The sequence below is a fragment of the Triturus cristatus genome, chromosome 10 (assembly GCF_964204655.1).
Source record: "Triturus cristatus chromosome 10, aTriCri1.1, whole genome shotgun sequence".
Classification (NCBI taxonomy): Eukaryota; Metazoa; Chordata; class Amphibia; order Caudata; family Salamandridae; genus Triturus; species Triturus cristatus.
The window spans coordinates 107,972,435-107,998,914 of record NC_140593.1 but is presented as its reverse complement, the minus strand read 5'-3'; the positions used below and the strand labels follow the sequence as shown (position 1 = coordinate 107,998,914).

Here is a 26,480-nt window from a genome sequence, read left to right as displayed (position 1 = left end):
GAGCTGACAGTTCCCCACACCTCCCAAATCTCACCCTTGCGTATGTACCTTGGTGCATATGTTTAAATAGATGGCACAGGTAGGCCGGAACACCCATCTCCAACAGGATTGCCCAGAGTTTATCCCGTTCGACCAGGTCAAATGCGGACCGAAGGTCCACAAAAATCAAATACAAACTACCTGCCCCAATAGTGACCGTCTTCCAGTAGACCAACTGTAATCTGAATAGCTGGTCTATGGTGGATACTTTTGCACTGAAGCCCGCTTGAAGGGAGTTTAGGATGTGATGTTCGTCCATCCAAGTCTGCAACCTAGACAAAAGAAAGCAGGCAAATAATTTCTGGAGGACGTCAATCAAACTAATGGGGCGGTAGTTGGCCGGGTCGAGAGGGGAAGCTTTTTTGTGGATTGGGATAATTTCAGCTCCCAGACAAGTAGTAGGGATCTCCAAGCCCTGAAGAATGGCGTTAAAATAGACCCAAATGTAGGGAGCCCAGACCTTTTGTTCACTAAGATAGTCGCCCGGGATCCTATCGAGGCCTGGTGCTTTCCCTCAAGACAAACTTTTAAGGGCCGCCTGGACTTCAAGGAGAGATCAGGGAGGGCAGGCAAGCCACGAGGCCTCCAGGTGTGCTGGTAAACATGTGCTTGTTGGAATCACTGGAACTACTCGGGATGCAGGGTTACTAAGAGAATAAAGAGGTTTGAAGTGGTCCAGCCAGACCTCTTCACTAAGGTTAGGTGTAATGGCCGACATCCCTTCAGCCGACCCCACTTGGACAAGGTTCCAAAAGGACCTAAAGTCACGAGCTTCCAGAGCTGCTTTGATACTTTCCCACCTTGAGGCCTCCCACTCTAGCCTAGCCTCCTTTATCAAGGTTTTGTAGGTTTCCCTGGCATTTCTAATACTTAACTGGGACCCCGATTTTACCTCCTTGAGCAAGATATTTTTAGCCAGCCTACAGTTGTTATTAAACCAGTGATCACGCTTATTCACCCTTTGCCTTTTAATATTGGAAGAATAAAAATAACCGATCAGGGAGCCAAAAAGCTTCTTATGAATGCACTGCAATCCCTGAAGATAGAGATGGGAGGGATCGCCATTCGAACTCAAGAAGGTGAAGAACCTCTGTTAGGGACTGTACGACATAAGAATATAACTCCGCTAACTTTTTGGGTGCTAATGCGATCTTCGCCCACCTGATTCGTCTACCCCCTGCCGCTCTAACCAAGTTCGAGTTACTGCTAATCTCAGCGCCCCCAATTTCTTTACGATGGCCCAGAGTATTAGATAATTCTAGTGACAATAAGTTATGGTCACTTTCATCGCTTTGGAAGACATGAAAGGTTCTCAATCTGGCCCAGAATTCTACATTTACCAGGATGTAATCTATGGTCGTAGTTTTCCCTGGTCTGTTAAAGGTGCATAAACCCGGAACGTCTGGGGGGAGTCTGCCATTACTAGCCCTTAAAGAATGTGAAACTACCAACTTATTGATTGCAAGGCAGTAAGGGCTTTTCAGGATACATAGTGCAGTCCGGGATCAGCCAATTTTCATCCTCGTCCGAGGTTACCGAAGGGATCCCCATAAGCGGTTCAAAGTGGCAATTGAGATCGGCACCAATAATTTGATGATATGACGAGGGAAAGGAATGGAGAAGAACCTCTAAGGCGCCCAAGATTGATAGACCCAACTGAAGCGGTTGGGGACGTAAATAAACATTAATCACTGCCAATGATAAGCCATCCTGGAAGTTAAGTATAATACATAGGATGTCCAGGCAATGAGAGTCTATTTTCTTAACTGAGCAACCTAAGTGGGAAGCCACCCATATGCATAACCCCCCGAGGGTCTTCCCCTGGGTCCCTGCACTGCTGGAGAATAGAAAGACGCATATCCTACCCTCACTGGGGCAGATAATAACCAAGTCTCTTGGAACAGACATAAGTCATAGCGATCCATCAGCTCACCCCATTCCGGATTATGCAGCTTAGGCCCTAACCCTGCTATGTTACAAGACCCGATTAGTGGTCTACGTGACACCACGTTGGCAGGGGAACCCTCAAGGGGTTGGGACGCGCTAAGAGGTGGAGAAGCTGTATGTATACGGGTAACCAGCTCCTGTTTACCACCTGTAAGGCCAATGTTTTGGGAAAATGGGGGTATAGTTCCCCTACCCACCTTGGTACCGATGACCTGCTCAAGGGACCCCTCCTCTATACTCAAACCCTCCACAGCGTGACTCTGAGACCGCTGCGGAACCGTTCCGGCTGGATGCGATGGTGATAGTGGTCAATCTATATTGCTCAGTGCACTGTATCTATTGCTCACTGAGATGTTATAGTCAGGTTCAATTGCACCATAATGGGGGAGAAATGATTGTAACATTCCCGGTATAAGAAATCGAGAATAAAAATACCCCAGGTGACAAGTATTGATAGTGCCCCTCTTCGAAGGCCCTCCATTTGCTAGTATGTGTCCAGCTACTCTAGGATCCCTAAAGTTGACAATTACACAGTCGCCATAAATATCTTTGGGTCTAGTCCCCAACCAACTGACTCTTCGCACAAATAGGGTCTCCCCCAGGCCGGCACCCCTTAAAGGTCTATGTCTACTTAACCAAAAGGTGGTTTTATTCTTTAACTCCTGGAAGGTTTCCCCTCGGTCACTATCCAGTGGAGGTACTCCCGTTAGCACCACCACATACGGTGACGCTTCTGGGGGTAACTGGGGGCGGGAAGGAGATTTGGGTGTACCGTTTACATCAGATTTCCGGGGAAGATTGTGTAAAGGCCTCCCCGATTCTAGGCTCTGAGTACCGGGAATTTTTGAAATAATAGATGGACCAGACTGATTCTCCCCCGATACGGCTGAAGACAGTTTGGAGCCAGTAGATTGACCAAAACCAGTCGGAACTACCAAGGGGTTCGGCATATTTAGAGAAGCCGAAACATGCGTACAGATGTCAGGGCAAATACTTGCACCTTGAGTTGGACCTTTGATGGCAGACTTGGTTACTCCTTCAGCCCCTACAATAACAGGGTTCCCCGTTGGAGGGCTAGACTGAGAGCTCCCTGGGCCTTTATTGTTTATCAATGAGGCTAATCTATCAATCCTGGAAGTCAAAGATTTAAAATGGGTGGTAATAAGGTGTTCTAAATTTGACTGGAGATCGATTATCAGATGGGTAGCCCAAACAGGAGGACCTATAATAGAAGATGGAGGGCCCGGGTCGGACTGCACATAAACAGGTGTTGATGCTGTTCTCTTAGCCGATTTTTTAGCCCGTTTTACATTTTTAGTTCTAGCATGGGGTTTAAAGGGCTTTGTACATGCCGACGGAGAAGAAGATGGAGCAACCTCTATTAAAAGATTTTCGTCAGGTTCAGTCTGAGCACAAGGAAGATCAGGAAAGGAGGGCATGAGAAAAGACATAAATTCAGCGGGGTTAGCTGTGGGTACAGAGCTATCGCCCACAGATGTAAAAAGGGGCATAGCGGGGGTAATTGAAAGACGCCTTTCAGTATTTTCTATGGCTGTTGCCACTACCCCTATTGTTTTTTGTAGCATTTTGTCAATGGCTGTAAGGGTCGGGAGTGGTTGGGTCGTTGCTGCTAATTGTCTAGTCATTGGGCGGGCAGCAGAGGGCTTACTATTTTTGCCCTTGCTGCTCATTGTAAAGGTTTAAACAAAACTATCTACGAATGATGATAAAATCTCATACACAGATTGAACTGATCGATTGGGATAAGCAGAATAAACAATAATAACAAAATATGGCCCCACAGGGGCACTTCTCCTAATGATAAACAAGTATCAGGGCAAGAATTCACTGGTTACAATGTATTATGGAAATTACCACACATGTCGGGAGTCCATAGCTCGTTTAGTCTCTGCCATCAAGACCAAGAGGGGTGCCCCAGCCCAGCCTCCTGCAGCCCCTGACGGCCACAGACGGACCCGCCCTTGTCCCGGGCTTCTCCCGGCGCATCCCGCGCGCGTCCCGTGGGACGAGGATCCAAACAGTCCTTTATGCGCCTCCTGGCGCTTACGGATGGCGTTTGCGTCGTCCTCGCCGCAGTCAGGGTTGATGGGAGATGTAGTCCCAGTGTGGCGGAGCCAAGCCCGGCCAAGGAAAGCGGCAGAGCAAAGCCCGGCCCGGAATTCAGCCCCAAGCAGGAAGCGGCTGCAAGTAAGCCAGGAAGCACAGGTGGAGACTCGGCGGAGTCAAACCCGGCCAAGCAGAGCGGCGGAGCAGAGCCCGGCCAGCGGTTCAGCCCCCAGCAAGATAGAAGCATCAATAAGGCAATTTTAGAATTTTTGCGATTCTTGTTTGAAAAGTAACCGGTTGGATACTGATACTATGCACATGTTTCTGCCTTCCTTGTTTATTAGGATCAGTTGGGAATCAATTGGAATTTAGCAGGTACTATATACTTATTCCATATTGTTTGTGTGTATAACCACTTATTTGGATAGATGCCACAGGGGGAGAACAATATAAAGATAGCAGACAATACCAGAGAAGGAAGAAGTTGTAGAATGGTGTGATGTAGCTGGCAGCATTATCATGACATGTGAGAATATGTCATGAGAACACTGAATAATCGCTGCAAATGATAAGGACTTTGTGATTAATAATATGATGAATATAAGTAATAAATTCACCATGTTAGATGGATTTTCAGATAGTATAAGATTAAACGGTGATGGATGAGGCTGTCACTTAACTAATTTTTTGCATTGTCTTTGTACTGGGTGCTAAAAAAGTCATTTATTTGATAAAAAAAAAAGAAAAAAACATGTATCTTGTGGCGATCACAATAGAGATATTTTTGGTATATTTTAGCCCTGAGGAAGTCACTAGGGGACTATTCAAGCTGTGATGAAACGCATTGGCATATGGCTAAAAGAATTAAAGAATACGACGAAAAGGAACAAGAATTCCAGAATCTTTCTTCTATAAATAATAATTTATGACTTTTGTTTTGATTGTTTTGTCGTATGCCTTGGAACCGGTAAAACTGTTGTTTCAATCCTGTGATTGATATACTTTAGGAGAAGCAGGGTGTTTTCCCCTCCCTTCAAGAGCACAGCATTAACTCAGCCTTTTCTTTAAATAGTTGTGTATTCCATGTCTAGCGCCTGATAATCATACACCTGAGACAGTAGAATTAGCTGATGAGGGGTGATGCCCCAAAACCGGTTCCAGGATGCTTGTGTCTGGTCCAAGGAGGACCTTGCTTTGCTGTTCCCATGAGGAAGAGGTTCAAGACTGATTTGTATTTGGCTAGGTCCAAACTGGGGTGGCACAGTGAGAACAAAGAGCAATAGATTAAACTTAGATCCCTGTGACTGGGGGCGAATTTTTCCATTGTTCAGCATTCTGTCCATCAATTGTTCCTTTTGCTTTTGTCACCCAAAGTGGGAAGGGTATACCCAAACGCGGGTCCTGTGCTTACTGCACCACTGGATTTAGGCTAGCCTGGCTGATGAGGAGTAAAGCCCTGGGACCGGCACCGGGATGCTTGTTTCAAGTCCAGGGAGGACCTGACTTAGCAGTTCGGGCTGGACTGTTCCCATCAGGAACAGGGTCAAGACTGATTTGCATATGGTTGGGTCCAAACGGGGATGGCGTGGTGAGCAATAGAAGAATGGATTAAACCTAGATCCTTGTGACTGGGGATGAATGCTTGCATTGTTCAGCATTCCGTTCATCAATTGTTCCTTTTGCTTTTGTCACCCTAAGTGGGAAGGGTATGCCCAGACATGGGTCCCATGCTCACTGCGTCACTGGATTCAAGCTAGCCTGGCTGCTAAGGGGTGATGCCCCGAAACCGGTCCCAGGATTCTTGTTTCCAGTCCAGGAAGGACCTGGCTTGGCAGTTCGGGCTGGATTGTTCCCATGAGGAACAGAATCAAGACTGATTTGCATATCGCTGGGTCCAATCTAGTGTACCATACCAACGGGCCGAGGCAAATTTCCTCAGAAAGTGAATCTCTCGGTCATCAAGCTCACAAAACTCCTCCACTGCCTAAGCTCAGAGATGCAGCTGGTCGGTTTCGAGACTCTTCGGGCCATCACATCCACGTGTCGAAGGGTGGACTCCTCACGCTCCAAGGAGTGACAAATATCACACAGTATTCTGCATTGTTTAGCTATGGCTACTCCCCAGATATATGCCTTGAAGACCTCCCAAAGGGAGATCTGGGTAGTCTCTGAATCCTCATTCAATTCAAAATAATCTGTGATGGCAGTACGGAGCTCATCAAGAAATATGGAGCCCAGTAGAGTCGGTTTGGGAAGGCACCATAGCCTCATCATACCACCTGGGAAGGGAACACACGTGGACATGCAAAACGGAGCATGGTCTGACAGGTTGCGGGGTTGACAACCAAGGCAGTACTGAAAGAGAAAGAAACCAACAGTCCAGGCATGGCCAAGTGCTGTGAGGTGCAGAATAGAAGGTATGGCAAGGAGATTCAGCGAGACGCCACGCATCTCAATGCGCCCACTGGTAGAGCCTTTCTGGTAGAGCGTGTGCACATATCTCTGGGCCCTCGTCCCCTGTCTGGGGCGGCACTGCGTCCCATAATCGCCAGATTTTTTAACTTTAGAGACAGAGACACTGCATTGTCTCTGGCGTGTGAACAAGGCCAGGTTCAATACCAGGGATCCTCCATTTCATTATATCCTGAGTTTACCCTGACGGTCCAAGAAGCTCATCGTAAATTTGCTGAAGCTAAGGCCACCCATAGAGAGTTAGGACTGCTCTGGGCTCCATATTTCTTGATGAGCTCCGTACAAGCCCAGAAGCAGACGAGGAGCACAAGGCTGGCCAGGGATGCAAGATGAGGGACATGGAGCGAGGCGGTGGGAACCCCGACAACAGAACCGAGCCAACTGCCCATTTGTCAATAGCAAAAATAAATGGGGGGGAGGTGGATGGGTGCCCACGGCACCAAAGGGGCTCAGCAGATCACCAGAATCATGCCAGTCTCAAGCAGCATCCTCCCCCATGCACCACGCTCAAGGCCCAGCGGCCTCTAACCAGTCACCTCCCAATATGTGGGACCAAACCAGGCAGCAGTGTCTGCTGAAAGTGTCCGTTTCCGGGTCATAGCCCCACGGCCCGAAAATGAGGCCTGCGTTGAGAGGCAGCAGTGCCACTAGTAGTGGGGCAGGGTCGTATCCCAGTGGCTGGTCACAGGAGAGTCGAAGGGCGCCACCAGCCTCACAAACGATAAACATGGCCCGGAGCGGGTAGGGGGACACGGCAGGGCTTGGTAGCCCAACCACAGGCTCACCTGTGGCCCTTGTTGCCACAGGGCAAATAAGAGCATTACAACTATCTTTATACTAATCACATAAACCACAAAGAGAAGCGAGATGCAGCCTGTAAGGGCTTACCGCCAAAATAGCGATATGGTCCGTTGATAAATACTCACTCCTTTAATAGTGATCCATAGCAATCCATCCAAACTCATGCGACACATGCTGACCTGAGGAGAAGAAAGAAAAAGGAGAGAGAGGGACATTGTGGTGCAGGTTGTGAGGTGTATGGAAATCGTGGACATGTGTAAGCAAGATAAAGTACTATAATACATGGAAAACCCAATCAAAGGTTTTTGAAAAAATAATATGGTTGGGTATGTCATCACACATCCCAGGTGGTTATATCTGTAATGAAAAGACAGGTAACCTAAATCAGAATTTCTCTTGCAACTGATTTCCACATTTCTATAAGGCATTACAACCAATTTATTGTATGTGGGCACAGTACACCCAAAGAAAACCATAAGTCTGCTACTCTCATGGCCAGAGGAACAAGGTTGGAAGTCAAACCTTGGTGGGCTGCCTAGCAGGCCCCAATAGCTCAGTAGCATGATGGGCACATAGCCCAGACCAGCCCTCAATGACCCAACATAATCCTGCTAGACCATTGACCACTGTTGAATACAGATGCCTATTGGTGTTTGCAGTGGATTACAGCTGTTCACAGCTGGTGGCATGGTTGACGTATGCCCTCCATAGGTACTTGGGTGTTGATCCTACACACACCCCTTCCCCTCACCTCCCCCACCAAACCTGGACCACATCCCTTTTCTCCTCATCGTCCCTCCTTCCTTTGCTGGTTAGACCTAACCAGCTCTGTCCTTGATTATTTTCCTTACTGTTGGACCTGGCCCTTTTGGCAGGTTCACCCCTAAACTTTTTGCATTTATCCTGGCCTTTTTCCCTATGTAGTGTTAGTAGTTTTAGGCCTCTAGGCACTTTAGCACTGTATCCCCGTGTAAAGTGTGTGCGCTCTGTGTTACATTTAGTTAGACTGGCCTGCCCTCCCATAGGAATGCATGGGGGATATGTGTGTCCATGGTAGTTCCTGATGTGAGAGGAGTGCAGGGGCGAGTTTGGTATGTGTGAACTCGTGAGAATAAATGCTGTGCAATGGTGTGAGCAGATTTAGTGTGACTGGTGGAGAAGTGCCACTTGGCATTTCTGTGTTCTGTGTGATGTGAATTGCCTGTCTGGCTTGTGATTGACAGGAGCTGAGAGGGCTGGGAAATTCCAGGAGCCAGGGTGAGTCTGCCTGGTGGTGAATGGAGAGATCTGCATGTAGATGGGAGGGAGGAGTTGCACCTGGGACCTGAATGGGGCTGGGCCTTCCCTTCACAATGCTGGCTCTACCGCCTGTGGTGCATCTGATGTCCCTGGCCTGTCCTGTGAATAGAGAGGGGAGCTGAGCAAAACAAAGTGCTCCTGAACCAGTTGTATCTGGTTCTCCCCTTGCCCTACAGTTGCAGAACAAAGGAATATGCTGCATAAAAGAAGGGGCTGTGACCCCATGAAAATGTTCTTGTTTGTGGACTTGAATCTACCAGGGGCGTGCTGCTGCTGGGGCTCAGGGGAAGGCTTGCCTCCCTGGGCCCTGCCCTGCTCCTGGATGCCTGGAGGACTGCTTCCTGGGACCCTTCTGCCTTGCTGGGACTCCAGGACTTCTTGGACTTTGTGCTTTTATCCCTAGCGCCTGGGGAGCGCTTTATTCTAAGTTCCCCCAGGAAGAGGAGCTGGGGCTGTGCAGCGTCGTGCTGCTGAGGGAGAGAGAGGGAATCCCCAGATTAGGGATTCCCCCGTGACGCCTGCAGCGCGGGTGCCCACCCCGCTTATTTTGGGATTTCATTGCGCAGGTGCCCACCCTGCGTCTTTGTCTTCATTTTTAATTAGTGCGCGGGTGCCCACCGCGCGACTTTGCCTTAGTGACTGAGCGGATGCCCAACCCGCTTCTATATGCTTAATTGGAGGGAGCCTACCCCTTATTGTGCCCGCCAAGAGGAAATCACCCCTGCGGCCCGAGTCGGGGCCAGGGCGGAAGTCGGGCAACTATGTGCCTGGCGGCGGGCGGGACTTCCGGTTTTGCGAAGGAAGTCCCACGCACGCCGCCACCACCTCAGAAGCCGCCCGGGTGAAGGGAGAAGTGGTGGCCGAGGCTGCTGTTGCCAGTGCGGGGCTCCCATGAGCAAGGGAAGCCCCGCGTATGAGGAGAGTCTCGCCAGAATTTGAAGAGCGGGGCCCGGGCAAAGAAGAAGCTGGATCGGAGTCCTGCCCCCAGAGCCAGTGAGTGAGGGCTCGAGGGGGCGGGGTGGTGCCTGTCGAGGCACAGTGCCATTTCCCCATTTTTGAGCGCCCCCGTCTTGCAGCGGGTCGCTCCAACGAGTGCATTAGTTATATCTCGCATAGACTACTGTAATGCGCTTTTAGTCAATGCTCAGGAAGGAGTTTTAAAAAAGCTACAGTTGGTGCAGAATGATGCAGCCAGATTGATCACGGCCACCCCCAAGTATACTCCCATCTCTGGCACCATTGAACAGCTTCATTGGTTGCCAGTGAAGAAAAGAACTAAATTCAAAGCTCTTTGTATTGCGTATAAGGCAATTCACCTCCAAGGCCCTGCCTTTTTAACCCCTTCGCTGCTGCGGACATTCCGCTGCAGTGCTGGGGGGGGCAGGGGGGCAGCGCGGCGGGCCTGTGCTCATGACGGAGCCGCTCCGTCATGAGCCACAGTTGAGCTGTGCTCATGACGGAACGGTTCCGTCATGACTCCGCCCATTTGCGTTGTCGCCCCGCACAGGCGGGGAAACAGCGCCGCGCAGGCGGAGCGGCCGCCGACAGGATTGTCATGACGGAACCGTTCCGTCATGAGCACACGGCAACCGTGGCTCATGACGGAACGGTTCCGTCATGAGCAGGGAAGGGGTTAAAGGATGCACTCTGCCCCTACAATCCTGTCAGATCCCTCCGATCTTCTACTGCTGGTCTTATGCAGATCCCTAGGACTAAGAAGGTCTCATGGGGCGACAGGTCCTTTATAGTGACCACTATCAAGCTATGGAACAGTCTTCCACGCTACATCAAAACCTGTACCTCCCTTCTTTCTTTCCGCAAACAGATAAAGACTTGGCTGTTCAAACAATAACTACTCATGGACATGTATAGTGGACACTTAGCGCCGAGACACCCTTGGGTATTTGTGCGCTTAACAAATTTTCTAAAAAAATAAATAAATAAATAAATAAGGGGGCATGTTGTTGTTTATAAAGCCTAGGTGGCTCCACCAGTTAGGGTATGTTTGTTTTGAGCGCTACTGCGTTCCAACATGGGCCATCTTTGCTTAAAGGCCCCAGTGGGGGTCCCGAGGGCCCGTGCTGCCCCATATTGGCCATTGTTCTCCAGCTGCCCCACTTTGCAGGGGTCAGCTGCAACACTTGGTGGCATTATCTATTTACCGAGCCCCGTGTGGCTCCAACGTTTTGCATTATTTAGTTACAGAGCCCCGTGTGGCTCCAACGTGTGGCATATTTGTTTTCAGAGCCCCGTGTGGCTCCAACAAAAGGGGCACATTTGTTGTAAGGGCCACTGAGAGCCCATGCCGCATTTTAATAGTTCCAGCTGCCCAGCAAGTAGTGGGCAGCTCCACCGTTTAGGTTGTTCTTTTAGGGGACATATTGAATCCAGGAGTGAGACGCACTCCTTCGCCCCCATCTCTTCCTACACAGCAGCACAGCACTTAGTGCCAGCTGCTACATTTAGGCCGGCGCAAAGTGCGCACCCTTGACTGTCACTGCGTTAGCAGCCGCCCTGACTTTTGGACAGAGGGCAGGAGAGCCCCCCTTTGGGATGGCCAGTTGGCCAGGTGGATTGTTAGGTTTATAGGGCGCCAGGCCCTACTGTGATTTTGGGTGCTAAGAAATGTAATGTATGTAGAATGATTTACGCACCTGTGTTGATACCTCTAAATGTGTTTTATGATTATGAAGTTGGTGCGCATATTTTGGTTTATGCTAGTGAGATTTATTCCTTAATGTAGTTATACTTAGGAGGTCAGGGTCTAATGTGTTTAGACTTGTGAGAGGATGGCCTCATGTGTTTATGATGGTGAGGTTGGCGCAGAATGTAATGTGCGCCTGGTGTGATGCTGTGCATAATGTAGTTTATGTTACAGGTCGATGCTAAGTACAGTGATTACCAGTAGTCACTGGTGGTGTTCTATGTTTGTGATAAATTCTACATTTACTAAGTTCACTTTGTGATGGTACTGACAGTGGTACAGTGGGCCCTGTCAGGTGTAAATAATCCCTTGTAAATATGACCTAGTGCCAGGTGGCACCCTGTATAATATGTGCTTACTATTCTAATGTGTTATGATAATACAAAGGCTATTTTCATATATAACCTTGTGTGGAGTTTCTTTTGTGGTGGGCCTGGGATGTTGTTGCTGGATGCGCGTGCTAATGCTTTACACATTGCCTCCGGGATAAGCCTGACTGCTCGTGCCAAGCTACCAAGGGGGTGAGCAGGGGTTATCTTTGGCGTGTAACTTCCTCGCCCTGACTAGAGTGGTGGTTTCTGCCTGGCTTTGGCGCACGCCTTAGCCAGCCAGAAATCCCATTTCTAACACTTACCTTCTGATTACTCTTGCTCCCTGTGGCGAGAACTGGAGTCCTGTTTTGTTTAGTTTCCTAAACAAAAGCAGATTGCACTCGCCTACCGGTAGCAAGGATACCCACTTCCTGTTACTGACCTCTCGTTGTCAAGGAGAGGGTGGTCGCACTCTCTTCTGAGTACACATAACCAGTGACTGTTGCTGAGGGCCCACCTAATGTCGAAAGGAGGGAGCCAGCGAGAAGGTAGGGCCCATCACAGTCAGAGAGCTTCCCCAGATGCATAATCATATGATCAACAAAAGAAGATTTTTCAAGATAATAATACCTTATCCCATTAAAGAAAGAGAAAATAACAGTGATTAACCAGTAGACCAATTTAACAAATACTCCCAAGTGGCTTTCTTTTTACTACTCTTCAGTCTGGCCAAGTCCATCTTAGAGGTTTTATACAAGGAGGACAGCCAGTCTGAATGTGTTGGGGGTATAGCCTCAGCCCATCTCCTACATATTTCTTGCCTGGCCAGCAATATGGAATAAAACAAGAGACCCCTACTTGAGCCAGTAACACCGCTTGTTATGCCAAAGATGATAAAGCTGAGAGTAATACGAACTGGGATGCCCAGAATGTCAGCTAGAGTAGTTCCTACTCTTTCCCAGAATTCAGAGATAACTGAAAATTCCCTGAACATATGTATGTCAGAAGTGTTCACCATATCACAATTCTTACAACTGACAGGGGGGCCCTTAGTTATTTTAGAGAGTCTAGCCGGAGATAGGTAAGCCCTGTGAGTGGTAAAATAAAAAAATGATTTCTCCTATACCAGGCTGGCTTTACAACTGTAAACAAGGTATTCAAATAAGTTTGCCACAGGTCTGCCCAGTCTATGTCTGGAATAGAAGCTTCCCACAATTCTTCGGCCAGTCTAAAATCCCCATCAATGGCCTCCTCAATAGACCAATAGAAAAAAGATACTTCTTTCTTCCCTACCGGCCTCTGTACCAACTGATCTTCCAGCATATTCCCTTTGCCTATAGGTTTTTTAAGAGACTGGGACCAGCTCTTCAGTTGTAAGTAATTGAATCTAGACATACCCTCCTCTAATTTTCCATCTAGTTCGCCCAAGGTAGAAGTGCTCCCTCAGCAGCCAGGTCTCCTCACATCAAGAGCCCCGCTGTTTTAAGAGGTAATGCAAGTTTATCCTTCAAACAGTGCGGAACCCCTGGAGAATCCCACAGTGGAGCCAGGCTTGAGAAATAATCTAAGCCAGCGCGTTGTTTAATTTTAGCCCATGTGCGAGCCATACTCAATAAGACTTTCAACATTATTTTTTAAAATAATTTTTGGTCTCCATACTTGAAGAGAAAACCCTCATGAGACAGGCCCATCCATCTAGCATGATCGTAAACATTTTCCCTCTCTCTGATGAGTCTGGGGATTTCAGCAACATTCTTGAGTGTGTTAGCTGGAAGGCCCAGACGTAATATTGGAGGTCTGGAAGTGTGAGGCCCCGTTTTTCCCTCCTTCGCCTTAGCTTTTTCCAGGATACCCTTGTTGCTTTATAGGCCCACACAAATGAATTAATTGCTTGCTGAAGTTTATCAATTGCCTGCTTCTCAAAAAAAAGGGGAATCATATTAAAAAGAAAGGTGACTTTAGGCAGAATTACCATCTTGGCTACATTGGTTCTACCCAAAATGGTCAGAGGGAGATGGGCCCAAGATTTCATGAGTTTCTGGCAGTCCCTTGAGACATTTACAACATTTACCCCCGAAATCTTATCTATATCCTGGAAAATCTTTACCTCCATATATCTCATTTCGCTTTTGGTTTGGTATCGACACCCCGGCAGATTTCATGACATAATCTCAGTTTTTCCTGCATTGATCTCGTACCCTGAGACTAGGCCAAAATCCTGTGCTAACTGGATTACTTGAGGAAAGGCCACCCCCAAATCAAATGTGAGGATCAAGACATCATCCACGTAAAGGGCTACCTTCCTCTCCCATGTCCCAAATTTCAATGGCATAATGTTCGTCTCCTCCCTGAGACGTTGAGCAAAAGGCTCTATGTACATATCGAACAAGAGCAGGGAGAGGGGGCAGCCCTGTCTGGTTCCTCTTTTAATCCTGAAGAATTTAGTCAACTTCCCGTTGACCAAAAGCCTCGCAGGGGGGTCACTGTATATGAGCTTGATAACGCAACAAAACTTTGTCCCAAAATTAAACTTTTCCAGCACGGCTGTTAGATAGCTCCAATTGACCCTATCAAATGCCTAAGTGGCATCTAATGTCATTGCTGCCAAAGGTAGTGAAAAAGTGGAGGCCAAATCAATAACACCAATAAAATCGTGAGTGAGATCAAATATGTTCCTACCTCTCAAAAACTCCTTTTGATCTAAGTGCAAGAAACCACCCACCACCGCACCCAGCCTGTAAGCCAAACTTTTTGTGAAGACTTTATAATCAGTGTTTAAAAGTGAAATAGGTCTATATGACCCACAGCTGGCTGGAGACTTCCCTGGTTTTAAGATCAATGTTATCTTGGCTTCTCCCCACGAAGTAGGAGGTCTAGCACCTTCAACTAGTATTTTATTGAAGAGGGTTGTCATGGTCGGGATAATCACTTCTCTGAGATTCTATATAATTCTGCAGGAAGGCCATACGGCCCCGCAGCCTTACTAGTCTTACAGGTGGAGATGGCCTTCCTGACCTCCTGTTGGGATATCTCAAGCTCCAGATTCTGCCTTTGGGAGGAGTTTAAGGAGGAAAGTTTAATCAGAGTTAGCCACTCTCGTGCACAGTTACTGTCTACCTCCTTATCTTCACCATACAGATCTTGGAAGAAAGTAAGAAAGGCTTCTCCAATATCTTCATTGTTAACTGCAGATGTATTATCATGGTCATTGTCAATTTGTTTTTATAAGATTTCATGTCCTATCAGTCCTAGCCTTCCATGCCAAAAGTTTACTGCCCCCCTCACCATATTCAAAATGGGCAAGCTTACTAGCTTCCCATCTTTTGGAAATCCTCATCTGGATCATACTCTCCAAATGATCCTTCAATGTCCGTAGTTTCTCAAGGTATGCCTGGCATGTTACTAAGTCGGCCTCATTATTTATACTCCTTTCAAACGCCTTCATTTCACACTCAATGTGTGCAACCTCCTCCCTGTACTGCCTGTTCTTAAAAGTAGTCCTACATGTCACTAAACCTCTCAGGTAGAACTTCCAGGCGTCCCACACTACTGGGATCTCGACAAAACCTACATTTACATTTAGAAAAAACTCTGTCTCTTGAGATAAGTAGCAGGCTTCTGAGACACCTAATTGAGAGTCCGACCTTTCTCTCCAGATGTCAGGGCATTCTGCTTCATCATCATCTGGAGGTATGACCTAGATTTCGACAGAACATTTGCTCTGCTACTTGGTGATTTATCCATTAGGTGGATCCAAAACTATATTAAAGTCTCCAGCTCGAATAGTCGGATCTAATTACTGGAGAGCCTGCCTGGCTGTGATGGCAGGATGTGGGGGTGAGCCTGTGTCCTGCCCTAACTGTCATTCCTTCTTTGAAGACCAGTTTGGCTACTCCACCCCCAATCCTGCAAATTGCTTTGCAGCTGCAGTTCTCATCCCAACAGAGGCTTCCTTTGTCTCAGCTCAGGCCACTTCACTCCTCATTAAGGCAGTTTAGTTCAGCCTGGCAGAGGCTGGCCGATCAGAGAAGGGCTGCTGGAAGGCTGGATTTGCATAATAAAAGCAAGTCCTATAACTTCTTTTCTGAGATATATATATATATATATATATATATATATAGAGAGAGATAGATAGATAGATAGATAGATAGATAGATGGATGGATGGATAGATAGATAGATAGATAGATAGATAGATAGATAGATAGATAGATAGATAGATAGATAGATAGATAGATAGATAGATAGATAGATAGATAGATAGATAGATAGATAGATAGATAGATAGATAGATAGATAGATAGATAGATAGATAGATAGATAGATAGATAGATAGATAGATAGATAGATAGATAGATATGATAAATTCAACGGTGGCAAGTTGTTGGGTTTATTCTAAGTATCATTTTGATACTTTGAAGTATATTTCTTGCTCACTTCTATCAATAGTTATACTTTATTGAATTATTCCTTTGTTAGCCAATGGAGCCAATTGTGCTACAATTGGGAAAAACGAAATTGCCAGATTTTCCCTCATCAGAGCATATAAAACATCTTTCATAATGTCCCTGCTCATAGTCTCAAGGCACCTAGGGGAAACTTTATGGGTGACAGTAGTTTTAGACTTTGGAAGTACTTTTAATTCCAAAGTCAAATTAGCCTCAAAAACAGCCTTATTTGCGAGAGATTTCTTGTTGGCTCTGGTGGAATCTCCTCTCGAAAGGCTGTTGTTTGGATGCACAATCATTGGCTGTTTTCTTTTCGATCCTGATGTAAGCCCCCATATTATTTTGCCAGGACTTATACCAGTGTTCCAATGACTCCCACATCTCTATTCTCCTAGTTGAGCAACAGCTATGATCTAAACTGTTCACCTGCTGAGCTGATGTTACCCAATCCCAGTGAGCCGGAGGGTTAGGCACCACCCGTTTCAAACAGATCTCACTTCATGCCAACAAAACTAATACAAATAGTAAGGATACGTGCTTCTTATTCAGGTTTAAGATTGTCCATTCGTCATCTATGACCCCAAAAATCATCAGTGCAGTGTCAGAAAGCACCTTACCCACTTCCTCCTAAAAGACCTGGATCGAAGGGCACTGGCAGAACATGTGAACTTCATCTGCCTTTTACAATGCCGTACTTGAGACACGTCTTCACCTCCTGACCTCCTTGGATCGACAACTTTTTTCATGTCCAGTACACCCTGTGCACTGTAAATAGATGATTTTTCCTGAGAGGGCGGATTTGACAGACAACCAAAGAGTAGACATCGATATGTGACATAAAGTTGTTAAATCCAACATCAGCAGGTCCCTCTTCCAGGTCTCTGTTGGCAAGGTATAATCTACAACCTCAGCTTGCTCAAGCATCCAAAACCATTTGGAGACTTCTCTTTTTTAGTACGGAGTTCCTTGTAGCTTTTCCTCCCATTCTGTATTTCATTTTCCATCTCTAACCAGTCCGCGTGCCCAACTTGCTAATTTGTAGTACTTAAATTTTGACAAGCTGCCTTCTGTGGTTTCCATCAGGGACTCCCAAGACCCCAATGATTTTCCCTTAATAATATTACCCCACTTATTCATGCCCACCTCAATTAAGAGACTTGCCAGCTTGTCCTGTAGGCATTCAGGAGCTCCCGCTGAGTTCCATATTGGTGCGAATTCACTGTAATATGGTATTCCTAATGTCTGCCTAACTTGATAACAAAACTTGCATGTGCCTCTAACATACTCAGCCTGACCTTTTTAAAATACTACTAAGTGTCCAAATTTAAAAAGGAAATGATCACCACCGTGGGGCAGATTTTTCATCATGGCTTTAAAAAGCAGTGTAAAGGAAAGATTGTCCAATAGTCAAGATCTTATATTCTTTAATTGGAAAGCCCAAAAGTATAGATGAAAATATGGGCTTGCGATCCCCACATGTTCTTTTTTCCCACTTAGTTTCCTCCATGCAATTCTCAGCCCCTTGGATGACCATATGAAACTGCTCATCTTCCCTTGCAGTTTCTTAAACCACTCTGGCTTGAAAACTAAAGGTACTGAATTAAAAATAAAAGTACATTTTTGAATTATCAACATTTTTAAGATGTTTAACCTTCCTAAAAAAAAAGAGTGAGCGAATTCCCCATGTTCTTAATTATTTCCTCGTTCCTGTCATTGTTTTATCAAAATTTACCTGGGCCATTTTGCCTAGGCTTTCAACCACCCGGATTCCTAAATACCTGATTTCCTGTTTCACAAGAGGACTATTACAGTGAGTGTTCCATTCCAAAATGTCCGCCTTTTGCTTATTAACCAAATAGTTGGAAACCTTCCCAAAGTCCTCCAAAGTACTCAAGATCACTGGGAGGACCTTGCCAGATCTCATGTGGACACCATCAAATCATCAGTATAAAGAGCCACTTTTTTCTTCCACCCATTACACTCAAACAAGATGATATTTTGACTTGCCCTAATTTTATTTGCCTGGGGCTTAATATATAAGTTGAAAAGCAGAGGTGACAGTGGGCACCCCTGCTGCGTCACTCTCTCTCTGTGTTTATCTGTTTGGTGAGATTGACGTTCACCAATATCCTAGCAGTGGGGTTTCTGTATAATGAGCTGACAGCTCTTGAGAATTCCTCACCCAAGTTATACTGTTGGATTAGATAATGTGAAAAGAGCCAACTCACCCTATCCAAAGCTTTGGTGACATCAAAACTCAATATGGTCACAGCAATTTTATCTGTTATAGCCATATCTATTGCACCAATCAGGTCATGTGTTAGCTCATGGAGTTGCCTTTCCATAACAAAACCCTTTTGGTCTTTGTGGACTAATTTCCCAATTACCTTTTCCAATCGCTTGGTTAACACCTGTGTATAGATTTCATAGTGGCTATTCAGTAATGAAATCAGCCTATATGACTTGCAATTTTAGGATCTTTATTTGGCTTAAGAATTATACTAATAGTAGCCTTATCCCAGGGACGCATCAGGGCTTGCCCTTCAGAGAACGCAGCGTTCAGCAGTTCAGTTAGAGTGGGAACTAGCTCATCTTTTAGATCCATATACAGCTTGTTTGCTAGACCATCTGGGTTAGCAGCATTCCCTCTCTTTAGTTTCCTAATTGCCACTAGCACCTCTTCAGTACTAATCTCCAGATTTAGCATCTCCTTTCAGAGTCAGGATGACCATTCTACTAATATAGTTCTTTATTTGGTCCTCAGAAGACACTAGATCTCCGGTATGTAGCATTTGGAAGAAATGTGTACAAGCTTTTTCTTTTTTTGAGTCCTCCATGTTTTTTTAACGGTTTCTTCAATTTTAATTGCTTTAATGATGTTTTTAGGCTGTTGCACCTTTGTTTCACATGACGAAAGCTTGCCACATCCCTTGCCATACTCATAAAGCGACAATTAACTGGCTTCCCATTTACTCTATATTATTGCCTCTAAATAATTTGTAAGGTCAGTTCTTGCACTCTTTATCCTATCCATCACAGCTACCTGATCCTGGGCATTGTGCATGTTGTTTGCCTCTCTCTGCAACCTCTGTATTGTAAATTCAAGATCCCTTATCTTGCCTTTTGTTTCCTTATGCTTTTTTGCTGCCTGACCAATTAACCTTCCTTTGATGAAAGCTTTATATGTATCCCAGGTGGTATGGTGAGGGACCAAATTTCTGTTAATCTGAATAAACTCTTTTGTATCCTGCTTCAGGTAATCTATCAATTGTGAGTCCCAAATTGCAGCCCATCTAGGGGGAGCAAGTATTTTAGCTTGCGAAAATTTTAGGCTAACTGCTGAGTGATCAGAAAGATGTTCCAATGCATGTTCCACTTTACTGACTTTTTTTACCTATTTTGATTCCACTAGGAAAAAATTTATTCTGGAAAAATGTCAGTACTTTTTGTAGTGGAAAGTAAAACTTTGTTCTCTATTTGTTCTCAGTCTCCAAATATCAACTACGCCCATATCTCTCATTAATTGTTTTACTAGCACTCTCCTTTTTGGCGGAACTTGTTGTGTCTCTTTTGGTAGATTTATCTAAAGCGGGGTCTATTAGCACATTAAAATCCCCTCCTATTATGGAAAATGTAACCTTCAGCGGCTGATTATACAGGGCCTGAAGGGGGATGGGTCATCAATGATTGGCCCATAATACCCTGCAAAAGCATACCATGTACTATATATTTCCACCATTGCGATCAACCATCTCCCTCTGGATCTGCTATAAAGTCCCTCAAAGCACCTTTGATAGATTTTGTAATGAGGATTGCGACCCCCCCCCCCCCCTTAACACAACAGGACTGACTGGTGCACACGTAATGGTCTACCTATTTGATCTTCTTTATGATAGCGTCCCATTCTTCTTTTAACAGGTGGATCTCTTGTAAAATTATGACTTCACTGTCTGAAAGCATCAGATTCTCAAGAATTCTTCTCCTTCTATTATTTACCCTAAGGCCGTTTACATTCCATGTTAAGCCCTTTAAGGGTACAAACCTTGGCAGCTCTGGCACATTTTCATAAGACGAGAGAAATATTTATACCTATGTGAGCTCCCAAAAAACGTTTGTGTTATCTCTTTGCAAATGAGGACTAAATTATTTTTTCTATTTTCTCCCACATGCCCCCACACCCAGGGGCATATTATCAAGGATGGCGTTAAAAATTATCGCCGGTTAAGCGGCAGAATTCCAATAGAAGTCTATGTTCTGGTGTGAACATGGGCTTCTATTGGAATTCTCCAGGGCATATTATCAAGCCCATTATCGCCGCTTTAGTGGCAGTTTTCTGCCGCTAAACTGGTGATAATTTTAACGCCGTCCTTGATAATATGCCCCCAAGTGCTTAATTCTTAGACAAAACTCCTATCATGCCAGTAGCCCCTACACTCCACCCTGACGAACCATTCCTGAAGCCATTGGGTAATTCTTGAAATTATACCCATTCAAACTCTTGTTTTCCTCTGTGTCATCTATTTCATTTCTGGTGCGCTGTAATCTGTTCCGCTAAGATTCCTGCTTCCTTCAGGTCCCTTATTTTATGCATCTTATTGTTCCACATGATTTTCAGAGTGGCAGAGAAACGCATCTGGGTAGTGGCTCCTTGTAATCTAAACTCCTGAATATACTTCCCTAGCTCCCACTGTCTATCCAGCGTAGCTCTGGAAATATCCAACCAGATACGAAAGGTCCATTCCCTTTTAGTGAAAATACCAGCTTTAAGGGTTTCAGTCAGATTTTTTCCATCAGAGAGTATGACTTAAAGTTAATCAAAATTTTCCTTGGATATTTCCTGGCTGGCCCTTTTCTAAAAGGATCCCAATAGACCCTCTGTATGTCCTCCTTCAGTACCATAGGGTGGATGTAAGGGATACAATCCTTTACTAGATAGATCATGAAGCCTCTGATGTTTTCTCCCTCTGAACCTTCCGGAATGTTCAGAAACTCCAATATAGTCTCCGAGATACTTTTCTCCCATTTTCAGTCCCTGAATCTCTTCATGGTTGGCCTTGACCTTCCTATTGATTTCCTCTAAAGAAGCTTCCATCACACACATTCTTTCCATTAAGGTGTTCATTTTGGCTTCTAGGGCTTCACATAATCCCTGTATCTTTCACAGATTTTTCTCCGATATCGCAAACTTCCCTCTAATTTCTTCTGTCAAAATTGAAGGCAACTTCTCAACACCCAGCTGACTTTCTTGTCCTTGGGGCTTACATTTTTGGCTGAGCAACATGTAGCCGAGACTGATCCTGCTCCATACTGTTAGTTAATATCTGGAATCTGTTGACAGTTTCAAGTGCCACCCTACTACCCCTATTTCACCCATATGAACAATACTTCCGCTCTGTGATGCTGTCCCTCACCCTGACTTGCCTGCTTAGTGGAACTGAGGGAGGAAGGAAATACAAACCTCTTCCTTTTTTGACTAAACTTTAAAAAAGGAGCACAAGTAGGAGGTAATCTTAATACTCTCTGTTGATTTGCCTCCTTCTCCCCAAACCTCCTTTGAATTACCCTGTTCCCCAGGCCAGTCACAAGGCCAGTTAGGTGGGATTGCTGAAGATGAAACCTGAGAGGTAGGTTTTCTTTCCACAAAATTGATCTCCTCCAGTCTTCCAATTTTTTGTGGGAAAGGGGACCAGGGCTGGCTTCACTCAGGGCAAGGGACCCGATGCGTTTTCCACACAGATATGTTTATTTATTAAAGCATATCTGTTTTTCAACGTATCTGATATACCTTCCTCCAGTGTACTTCCCTGAGTGTACTAACGTTTTATCTGCTGTCTTCTTGTCTATAGTAGGAGAGTAGGAGGTTGCTTGTGGGTTTCTTCTTCCACATCCGTGTCCTCTTGCAGAACTCATATGGGACCTGCTGTCATTTTCTACCCTCTTGCTGCCAAAAGACGTTCCTGCAGAGGGTTGAGGCAAGGCGTACGCCAGTCCAGCCAGTCCAGCCAGCGTCAACACAGATCTGCACCGAGGTTCGCCGGTCTCTGCTGAGCCTCAATGCTGCCTCCGCCCACAGACCTGCTCTGCTGATTACAGCTGTCTGGCTCTGACTGGACTTCGCTCAAACACTGAAGGTTTACCATGGGCCAAGACGAGACCCAAGCACTCTCTTAGCCTCGCCGTGAGACCCCGGCCTCATCTAGGTTAGGAAAGAGCCCTTTTTTGAAACACACACTCACACTCTAGGGTAGATAATACAGAGGAATCAGAGAGCTCCTGACCAGCGCTCTCAACTGGCTGCCATGTTCCCCTGGTTGTGGAAGGTTTCCATACAGCCCAGGAGTGATACCTGCCCCAAAAGTCACCAGCCAAAAATGGCATTTCACTTGCAGTAGATTTCAAAGTTTCAAAATCTCCAAAATGCTATGCACCTAGTTTATCACCTAAGGGGACATGTCTACAACCAATCTCATGACATCCAAAGGAACAATGTTGGTTGGCAAGCCTTGGCATATATATTCTCCTGCATGATGACTATATTATGGGTTACAGATTCGTTCCTGTATTGGTTTCTTGGAATGGGAGGTTCAGAGTCACATTATGCGAATTCAAGGTGCAATTTAAAACCATAATTTGCACTTAAGGGCTGTAATATGACATCAAGATGATATAATTAGTTAGCAGTTATTTTGCGCTGAAAGAGCATCTTAGAAAGAAAATACAATGACAGCAATTCATCGAGGATAAAAGACACATCGACATTATTGATTATGAGACCTACTTGGAAGCGTCCTATCTTTTGAACCCGCTAATTACTTTTCTGTTCAGTTTCCTCACATGAGCCCAGAAGATGCAGTTGGTGAGCCACAAAACACACGTTACATGTGACTGTATCAGAGTATCAAGAACTATATAGTTTAATATCTGTCATCAAATAAACAGGGCATCATAAGTGTGAATCTACCACAGTTGTGTGATATGTGCCCATATTATAAAATTGATTATACAGACTCCATTCCCTATTCCATATTTGGTACTGCCAGACTCAAGACAAGCAGGACAATATTTTTAAGTAAATTGGTTAAACAATAAAATGTCACCTCATTTTGCATGCATCTTAAGGCTGCCATGAGATATTGATGCAGGGATTGCACCAATACATAACCCTGAATGTGCAATAAAAGTAGTGTGTATTGGTGCACAGAGAAGGAATGTACCAGGCACAGCAATTGGTCGCTGGGAAACAGATAGCCCAAGTGCTGCCACTTGTTTCATGGTGTCGTATACGTTTGCATGAAGAGGATAACACTAGCGATACTTACAGCAATCCGCAGTAATGCCAGAGCTCATTTACAAGAAGGCCAGGTTAGCCTTTTGAGGTTACAGTGTTAGAGGTTGTTTCTTTCTTAGCTCCTGCTCCCACGTCATGAAAGGCCACAGCAATACATTGATTGCCTGTAGTGGCGCATTTAACACCCACACCTGATAAGGGTGATGGGAGATAACCCCGGGAAAAGTGATTACTGGGGTAAGATCCAAGCTGTATTTATAAGCAAATACACATTTCCAGCACCACTTTACATCGAGAAAAAAGTAGCCCAAAGAAAGTTTAACAAAATCATACTACATAAAGTGCATATGATATTTATCTTATATAGCATGAAGTCCACGATTCAGCAATACAGCTAGCCTGTTCGGGAATGTCAGAAGAAAATAAGAGACCAAATGTCGCTTAGTTCCTAATACAACATTTAATGGAGATGGAAAATAAAAGAAACTCGGTACTTCATGTACCTAACAAACTTATACCAAAACAATGTTTAAACGAATGTTCTTTCAAACGTGTAATACCAGAATACAATTCCCTAAATATCATCTGACATAAATATCTTGTCTAAATATTGCCTCACTGGAGCTAATAACGGATCACCTACACCCAATGGGACGGTATTTTGCAAATAATATTTTGGACATGATATTCATGGTTGACGATATTTATGTATATGATTTTCTGACAAATAACTCTTTCAAAAATATAACACTTTAATAATGAAAGATATGTGACATTGACTGTTTTTCATTAACATGTATTAATTCTAAATATATATATAATGACATCTAGAAACTGTCTTTGAATTCAGCCACAAACTCATCGATTTCTTTAAACTGCTCTGCTAAGCTGTCAAGTAACTCCGCAGGCTTGAACACTATTCCATCGATAACAAAGCAATCGTCTTCATCGCTATTCTCAAATACTCCTTCACAGTACTGCGAAAGGAAAGAAGCAGAAAACATATTTGACCAATTAGAAAAACACTCAAGGCATGTCGGAAAAATTCACTTTGGTACGATATTTTAGTTGAACTGCATAACCATTGCAAATATATAAAATAAAGACAAGTTATAGAGTAGCTTTTAAATTACTGAGATCCTCACATTTAGAGGGGCATATTTACAAAAACATGATGCAGCGCAGAGCTGCCAGCAATTTAGCAGCGCTGCATCATTTAAAAAACGCAGGTATGTGCCGTGTTCGCAAGAATCCGGCACACCCCTGTATTTTCCCTTAAAAAAGCTGGCTAGCCCCAACGCAGACACCCTTGCGCCATGGTGCCAGGGTGCCTGCATTGCAAGGATGATTGTTTATGTGCAGGAAGGTGTCCCTTTCTGCACATAAACAATCAAAAATGGCGATTTGCTGCTTCTATGTGTGCTGCATTCTACATTCTGGAGCACACATAGAAGCAGCAAATCGCCATTATTTAATGACTGTTTATGTGCAGGAAGGTCTCCCTAGACAATAATTAAAGGTGATTTGCTTCTTCTATGTGTGCTGCAGAGTGCCACTCTAACGCCTACTTCCAATTTACAGATCTCTGAAAATCTGGGGAAATATAAAAAAAACAATGGGTGTTGTGGTGAAACGCCCACGGCAGCACCCATTGCACACCCCTTTGACGCAGAAAACTGTGTAAAAGGGTACGATATTTGCAATGTAACGTCAGGCTACGCAAAGTGATTTATAACCACATTGTAAATATGGAGCAGGTCAATGCGCCACCGGAGCGTTTTAAAAAGTGACGCTCCGGTTGCACAATGCCCTTGTAAATACGCCCCAGAGTGTGTAAAAAGAATTGTGGAGAGGTATTCACCCTATAGCATTCAATTCACAAGAATAAAGTATAGACGGGGGGTGTAAATAGAGAGGTTTAGTCTTTGGATATTACTTGCAAAAGGTACGAAAAATATGAAAGATAATAATAAAATAACAGTAGGTCTTGAATGTGAAAATCGTTACTGTTGTAATGTGTTTTTTATTAACATCTTGCATTTTCATAAAATACTATGAGAGTGTAATGATCTGAGGCAGCTTTACCTGACAGGTAACCACTATTGAGTCAAGCACAAGAAAAATATTAGCGAGTTACAAGGGCTGTATCATGATGGGCTGTGCTGTCTCAGTATAGACCTGGGCATCTCTGTTTTTGCCTGCAACGTTTCAAAGTTCAAATATTCAAACTCGGAATTTCACTGAATTGATGCATGAACTTTAGACAGAAGGAGCTGAAAACAGGGACAATTTCTTCTCACTCCTTCCAACTTGTTCGGTTTAAAGTTCATGCACTAACTGGGAGAAATTCTGGGATATATGTATGGACTTTAGATGCCGAGATTCTCGTTAATGGGATTTTGTTATAGGATAGCGCAGCAAGGCACCTTGCTGCGCTGCCCTATGCCAAAGTAAAAGGGCAGGAATGCATCGTATTTAACCCCTTCCCTACCAGGCCTTTTGCCCCTGTGCAATGCCCTCTTTTGGCTATTTGGGGTATTTTGCACTTAGGCCCCCATACCTTTTTGTCCACATAAGGAATCCATGCCAAATTTGCGTCCTTTTCTTTCAACATCCTGAGGATTCCAAAGTTACCCAGGTTTTGTGGATTCTCCTGAAGGGGACCAAGAAAATAGCTCAAATACAGCTACATTTTGGGTTTTCGGGGAAAAATTTGAAAAAAGTGCTGCAGGAGACAGCATCTGTATTTTTCCTGCAAATGGTATCAAGGAAGGGTTCGTGGTGCTGAAATTACCATCTTCTCAGCTTTCAGGAGTAGGCATACTTTTGTCAGAAAACCAAGACGTTTGACACAGTTTTGGCATTTTGCTTGGACATTAGCCTATTTTCCCTGGTTTTTTGTGCTTTCAACCTCCTTCCAGTTAGTGGTAGAGATGGATGTGAAACACATAATGGAAAGAAGACAAAATTCTGAATTCAGCGAGGGGTTATTTGTGTAGATCCTTCAAGGTTTTCCTATAGAAAGTGACAGTTGAAATAAATAAATATTGAAATTGAATTTAAAAAACTTGCGTTTGTGCCTACATTTTCACCTGTAACTTCTTC

The 26,480-nt window shown here is 44.8% G+C and overlaps 1 protein-coding gene across 1 annotated transcript in view; it reads right to left on the bottom strand.

The window, feature by feature from the left end:
* Positions 1-24,202: 24,202 nt before the first annotated feature.
* ZCWPW2 (zinc finger CW-type and PWWP domain containing 2) overlaps positions 24,203-26,480 on the bottom strand; it is a 1,218,481-nt gene continuing 1,216,203 nt past the window's right edge. Inside the window, exon 11 of the mRNA XM_085629962.1 lies at positions 24,203-24,352. Within this exon, the coding sequence (XP_085486088.1) occupies positions 24,203-24,352 (150 nt within the window). The remainder of the gene's footprint in view (positions 24,353-26,480) is intronic.